This window comes from Gossypium arboreum, chromosome 1 (genome assembly GCF_025698485.1).
Source record: "Gossypium arboreum isolate Shixiya-1 chromosome 1, ASM2569848v2, whole genome shotgun sequence".
NCBI classification, from domain to species: domain Eukaryota; kingdom Viridiplantae; phylum Streptophyta; class Magnoliopsida; order Malvales; family Malvaceae; genus Gossypium; species Gossypium arboreum.
The window spans coordinates 101,355,551-101,363,343 of NC_069070.1; the positions used below are offsets into that span (position 1 = coordinate 101,355,551).

The 7,793-nt window shown below is 31.2% G+C and overlaps 1 protein-coding gene across 1 annotated transcript; it reads right to left on the reverse strand.

Moving 5' to 3' along the window:
• Window positions 1–1,378: 1,378 nt before the first annotated feature.
• Window positions 1,379–2,113, reverse strand: LOC108482322 (protein SMALL AUXIN UP-REGULATED RNA 51-like). Its single transcript, XM_017785445.2, has one exon. The coding sequence runs from the start codon at window positions 1,987–1,989 to the stop codon at window positions 1,669–1,671; it is 321 nt and encodes a 106-aa protein (XP_017640934.1). The 5' UTR covers window positions 1,990–2,113; the 3' UTR covers window positions 1,379–1,668.
• Window positions 2,114–7,793: the final 5,680 nt, after the last annotated feature.

Here is a 7,793-nt window from a genome sequence, read left to right on the forward strand (position 1 = left end):
TTTTAAGTAGAATAAATTATCCAGAGTTTAAAGGTTTTTGGGTAGAAGATACTTGATTTGCAGAAAATCTTAGTTTTTGGAGGAATTGAAAGAGACAATATTATTAGATTAGATTAAACATGAGAGATGGAATGGAAAAATAACACATAAAAACAAAATTCACCAAACCCTAATTTACAAATAAGATTTGAACCTTAACTTTTTCCAACAAAAATTGATCCCAGAGATTCATAATATACTATTACCCCTGTGAACCTTTGTCTTCATTTTATGATTCATTCTTCCCCTAATTATTAGGATTGCATGGACAAACTCCTATTTAACGCGGAATATAAATTAATGGGTGTAACTAATTAAACCGAAACATTATCCACGTAAAATTTTATATTCCAATTTTGAAGTCTTAAGTAAAGGCTAGTCCTTGTAAGCAAAACCTAAATCGTAAACCAACCATATTGTATACATTCAACGTACGGCCGCATGCATTCCATTAAATAAAGAAATCCCCAATCCAGTTAATGTCATTTAAAGTAGCATTTAAACTAACACCAAATCTATCAAGCTTCTTTTATTTTTTTTATTACAACTTTTTTCAATTTTTGTTTCGCTTAAATCTTTGTTTCAGTAATTTTTGTTATTACTATAACTTTAGGAAAACATCAAAAATTTTAATTAAAATCCCACCTATAATTCATTAATCACTAGTGATTTTTTTATATTTTTCATATTCGTTTTACGATAAATGTTTAAAGTTTTTAGCTTCTCCTCTTCATTGCATCTCTCTCGTAGACATGTAATATATTTACCATTACACTTTACATTTTATGATTATTTAATTATACTTTTCAAAGCTACCGTTATTAAACAAAATATATGTTTTTAATATTTTTCAATGATATTTATGGGCAATTTGAATCGTTGAATAAATTTAAATAAAAAATTACTGAGTTATGCATCTAGATATACACACTGCTACTTTACAGTTTACTGTTACAGACAGCTGAGTGATGCACATTGTGTGTGGTGGGAAAAAGAAGTGAAACTTAAATAAGATTGGATGTTGGCAATGACCAATGGAAACCAGCACAAGTATTTTTTTTTTTTCTTTCTTTTTAGCTTTTTTTGTTCACCAAAGGTCTTTCACCAAACACAAACAAAAAAAGAAGCTAACTTTGTTTGTTTTAACCTTTTTAATTTTCTTTTCTTAATTTCATTTTTTTTTGTTTTAATATTCGTTTTGGTTTCATTTCATGTCTGGCAAAATATTCGAATCAGCTATCTGATGTACATATATATATATATATTTTCTTATAACAGTCCTTAACGGTTTAACTGTTCAATTGGGTAGAAAAATAGGAAAGAAAATAAGATAAAAAGAATGGCCCCAAATCCTTGATAAATTTTCACTCTCTCACAGGTACATTGGTAGTTGATAATACATACAAGCCACACCTCAGTGAGGAAAATATTTCAAGTTTTTCTCAGATTTACAAATCTAAAAAAACCCACATAAAATCAAACAATATTCATGGGTTTTTGGGTCATATCAGTTAACAAAAAAAAAAAAAAAGAGGGAAAATCTAATAAAAAGAGAAGCAATGAAGCAGCTTCACCTTAATTTCATATATATCCTCCATTTAAAAGCCTAACCATATAAAAACAGTCTTATTATCTGAGCATGGACGTTAGAGACTGGAAAACAACTTCTTCACAAGGAATGGTGAGGCCCATGTCGTGATCAAACCCGAATTCTTCTTCAGCTTCATGAAGCAAGCTTTGAAACTCGGGTCGGGTCAAGAAGGAGATGGGAACTATATATCTGCTTCTGTTTTCACCAACATATACCACAAAATGACCTTTCGGGACATCCAAAGGGAGTCCTTGTTCATCAGCGTAGCTTTGTTTCTTCCCTAAGCTGGAACATCTTTTCAGGATTTGCTTTATCATTGCTGTTTGTGCCAATTTGTTTGATTTCCTGCTGATAGCCATTCTCTTTTGGGATTGCAAATAAGAGTTGAGAGGAAAAAGAGAGGTGTGTTTAAAAGAGGTAAGGAGGGTATATATGGTGAGCTAATAGATTTTCAAGGAGATTGAGAAACAAAGTCATGTGGGGTTGTGGGGACAAAGTTGAGAGATGGGTATGGTTTTGGGATGAGGGGGGCTGAAAATGAGGTCACAAGACATCCCTGAAGGCAACGCATTGGGTTTAAAACCCCAATGTTGCCCTCCCAAAGGACATCATGGTCCCTCTTTCTCTCTCACCTGCCTTCGTCAACTTTTTCAAGCTTCCAACCAAACTAATTCTTCTCTATACTACTTGCTTGAGAACTAACCACCAAGTCCAGCCCCTTGTCCTTCCCATGCTTCTTATTCCTACTTACGTATATACTCCTACGCTCTTTAAAATATCTTCCAATTTTAAATGTTACTGATTTAGCAATATAAGAGTTAAGACTTCTTACCTTGCTTTCTTGCTATCCATTAAGTGAAATTTCTTCCACGGGATGCTAATTTTCGAGGGTTAAAAATTAGAGAGAGTTGCATTTTCTATAGTACATAGGGTGAAGTTGGATTAAATCAGGTCAAATTAAGTGAATTTGAGTTGATAAGTCATATTTTATCATCCTAATTTAATTAATTTTTTTGAATTGAGTCGAGTGAAATTGTTTCAGTTAAATTAAAAATTAAACTTATCAAAATAAAATCTTGTTACAATATATAACTAGTTCCATATTAAGCATATAAATTTAAAATCATATATATTTAGAAACTCTTTTAAAGTGAAATAATAAAAAAGGTATTTTAGTATGATAAGCTTAAATTGGCAATTTACTTGTTTAGATAATCAAAATTATTATTTTAATTATTTTAAATTTTAAGCATTTTTAAATTTTTTAGAATTTTTAATTTTTAATTTTAAAAATATATATGAAAAGTTGATTTTTTTATAAATATTTTGATTTTTAAAAATATTTTGAATTATTTTTTTTGAAAGTGATCAATTTGCTCATTTTCGAAAGGCTTAATATAACATTTAATACCTAAGCTTGATACTTTTTTCTAATTTGGTACCTAAACTTTTTTTTGTCCCAATTTGGTACCTGAACTTTTTTTGGCCCAATTTGGTACCTGAACTTTACACTTTTTCCTAATTTGATACCTAAACTTTTTTTAGGCCCAATTTGGTACCTAAATTTATTAAACGTTATACAAATTACGCAAAACACTAATGGTGTTAAAATAAATTTTATGTTATGCTACAAATATATTGTCAAGATATTAGAGAAATTTATGTCAAAAAATAGGTATTGGGCTATGGCTAATGAATTTATATTAAATAAGAAAAAAAGATTTTTAAAACCCCAAATTAAAAGAAATTTATTATTTTAATTAATTAATTAAAACTAAAAGTAATTGAACATATAAAATACAAAAAATATCATATCATCTTTCACATGTCGGTCATACATTGATTATTAAATAACATTGTTAGTATATTGAAGTAATTGGTAAAATGTTTGACAAGTACCAAATCGAACAAAAAAAAGATTAGGTACCAAATTAGGAAAAAGAGTCAAGTTCAAGTACCAAATTGGACCCCCAAAAAGTTTAAGTACCAACTTAAGAAAAACTATCAAGTTTAGGTACCAAATTGGACCAAAAAAAGTTTAGGTACCAATTAGGAAAAAGTAACACCCCTATCCTGTAACCGTCGCCGGAATAGGTAAGGGTATTACCAAACAAACAGAACATTACAGATCAATACAGAATCACAGATATCACATAATATTAATGCATAAGCAAAATCAACAATTCATCCCTTATGGAGGTCTCTAAGACCTAAGACATACATTTAGAAAAGGTTGGGACTAAACCGAACACATTCAGAATTTTCAAAACTTAGAAAATATTTTTCAATTCTGTTGAGGTCACACGCCCGTATGACCAGGCCATGTGCCTTACACGGGCACCAGACACACCCATGTGATCCAACTGTGCCAAAACAGAGTATATATACTGATTTTTACATACGGCCAACAGACACGGTGGTGTGCCATGGCCGTGTGATACTTAGCTAGCTACTAATTTAAGCCCACGGCCATATGACACGCCCATGTGTCATAACCGTGTGGTCTTAAGAGGTGACTGCTTTGCATACACGGCCACAAGGCACGCCCATGTTCCCTGATCGTGTGGCACAATGCAGGCTTGGTTTAAGCCAACTTGCCACCTCTTTTTGGGTCATTCCTATAAGCAATATTAAACAACATATACCAAAAATTTTTAGCCAATTCCATGCTCAATACATACTTAAACTTACCATTTCCTCAACTTGATATAATTCAAAATGACTACCACATACAAGGCCATATAACCATCACAAGCATATACAATTTGGCATCACAAACCATTTACCAAAACTAAGCACAAACATACCATTTGCTAGCCAACTCTCATGGCATAACATATATACATATCAAAGTTTAAATACATAAACTTTCGAGCTTATACATGCCATATTTAAAAATATTTACACTTTCAAAAGTACCAAAATGAGTTCGATATTATGGTGACAATCCTCGACTATCCCCGAGCCTTCAGTAGCTATGATAACTGTAAAACAGACAGAAATCACACATAGTAAGCTACAAAGAGCTTAGTAAGCCAAATACAATTGGTCTAACTATTAAAGGATATAAAGTAAAAGTCAATAGTAAGAATTCATAGCCATTTCATAGAGTAATTCATGAGCCTAACCATGTTCATTTTCTTGTATACATGTCATGTTTCATTTCCATGATTTCATACATACTTCGCATTCATTATTTCACAGAAACAGAGTCTTTTATATTCAGAAATTTAGTACGATACAAACGTACCTGTATAGATTATACATTTCATATATTCATTCTCATATCTTGTACTCTGTCATCAGATGGTTTAGAAACAATACAAATACTCATAAACAGGTACAATGCCGAAGTCCTGGACGGGGTCTTACATGTAACTCAGTATCGATGCCTCTGTCCTAGGTAGGGTCTTACACGAAATCAGATACGATGCCGATGTCCCAAACATGGACTTACACGCATCCCAAATCTATGTCAACGCTCTTTTAGAAACATTCAGAGCTTTTCAGATACTAGCATATTATCGGAGTTTACTCAAAATTTATTTATCAGGCTTTCAAGGCCGTCCAATATAGATTACAGTTTGTATGCGCAAAATTTAGTCAATTTAACACGTAATTGTAATTTGACTTACTCATACGAATTTCGGATGGAAACGAGTTGACTATTCAACTATTTTGGACTTCCCTCGATCTAAGTTCGATTTTTTTTTATTCTTGATCTAATACAATTCAAATTCAACCATTCAATCATTCATTTCATTCAAAATAATCCATGAACACATATTTAGGGCACTTTGCATTTTAGTCCATACATTTTCACACTTTGACAATTTAGTCATTTTTTTACAAAATCACAAATATGCAAAATTCACCAAGACTATAGCTTGGCCAAATATACATAGCTTCCATACAAGTCCAAATAACATATTTAATTCACAATTTAGTCCTTCAAAACCTCATTTTCACAAATTAGTCCAGATAGCTCCATTCCATAAAAAAATTAATAACAAAGCATGATTCATAATCGATATAAAAACATTACAAAGCTCATATAATCATCAATGGCACATTTCATAATCTTCAACAGAAACAGAAATTCAAACATGGGTTTTGAAGAACACGAAGCAACGATCACAGAAACGTAAAAATTATCAAAAACTGAACAAATTTCATACCTCAATCTGGCTACCAAAGTGCCGAATGTATAAAAAGCTTTAAACCCTACTTCTTTTTGCTGATTTTCGGCTATCATACATGATAAAATGGCTTCCTTTCATTTTATTTTATTAATCATAACATTAAAAATAAGTTTACCATTTTACCCTTAATGAATTAACATAAAATTTTACCTAACACATGTCCTTTTTGAAAAAATGCACTATCAATGGTCAAATTAACATGCAAGTGCTTCACACTTTCTTTTTATAGCAATTTAATGCCTTTAACAATTAGCATGCAACTTTTACATTTTACGCGATTTAATCCTTTATCATAATTAAGCACAGAAACAGGCAAATTAAATCACAGAAACTTCACAGATATAAATTCACATATCACAGACACAGAAAATAATATTAAAATATTTTTCAAAATCGGTTAGTTGGTCTCGAAACCACTGTTCCAACTAGGGTCTAAATCAGACTGTTACAGAAAAAGTGTCAAGTTTAGTTATCAAATATTATATTAAGCTTTTCTGAAATTGAAAGTGACCAAATGGGTGTTTACACAAATATGTCATTTGAGTTATTCGAATTGTAAAAGTTTAACTTGACTCGAACTTGAAAAGTTGAATTACTTATTTGAGTTGACTCAAAGGAACTGAAAAACTCGAATTTTAAATTTTTTTCAGTTTTTTTAAGTCGAATCAAGTTTTACTCACCTCTAATTGTAGATATACTTGTTTAAGTGGTGAGATATGAAACTATAATGGAAATTAATGATGCTTTCTTATGTTAGAAACATTATCTTCAACACTAAAAGATAATAATGCGTTCTTTTATGTGTTGGCCCACACTATGCAACAAGTGAAGGTAAAAAAGTCTAAACAAAATAACCAAGTAACATAAGTCAAATCTCATCTTGCATTTTTGGAGCTTTGCCTAAAGAAGTTGAATTCACTACTAAACTCAATGTGTAACACTTTAAACCCGTCTTAAACGTTATGGCTAGATCTTGAAGGTTACATTAATATTTCAAAACTTTAATCATTTGTTTTCAAAGCATAACTTATTTTGAAATCGATTTTTTTTCAAAAACTTGCTTTATTCTTTTGGTTGAAGAAACTGAAAATCGTAAAGGGTGTGAGAGGGTTTTGAAACATTAACTTATAATACCCAATTTATTAAAATATCATGCTATCGACTTTATTTATTAGCTTTGTAAAAATGCGTATTCGCAGTTAAAATTTTGTAGCGGAAAAATTCTTAGGCTTGTTTAACTTTGAAAATAAGAATTACTAAAGTAATTTAACGCAAGAGAACTAATCCAAGTTATCGTACACTGCCCAATCCTAAGTCTAATGATTACTTAAAATATTGAGGAAAATGGGGTGAACTGTAAAGCTCAAGTGTGCCTTGGCCCACAAAATAAAATCAAATAATTAGAATCATATATCAAAACCATGCACATATATACTTATCAAAATAGACAGATCAGAAATCATAACATGCTTAACATAGCAATGTCATATAAAGAGTCCTACCCCCAACTGCTATACACCAACTCCGTCCAACCAATCATACCAAATAGGGATACAATAACTCATCCATCCATCACACCGTAATGTGGTCGTATGCCACTCAGATAATATGCAGTTGTACTACCAGAAATATTTTGTGGGTATACCATCAGAAATATATAGTGCAGTTAAACTGCCAGAATCATACTTCCTCCATCACAAAATCATTTCCCACCCTAATGCATATACAAAAATCATATTGAGTGATCATTCCTTATTTACTCATACATAATAGATAACAGAACATAAGCATAATATTTACGCTTACTTAGAGTCTTACTGAACAGAAACCCACTTTTACAGATATACATACACATAAGTTTACAGATATCATGATCTAACACATTTTTAGAATATATTACAAAACAGAGTCTAGAATTTAATACTTGGCCTGAACATGGCGGCCCAACAGACCACTCAAAA

Bases quoted from the DNA above. Each gene is read 5' to 3' on its own strand.
- LOC108482322 (XM_017785445.2), bottom strand. From the start codon at position 1,989: ATGGCTATCAGCAGGAAATCAAACAAATTGGCACAAACAGCAATGATA.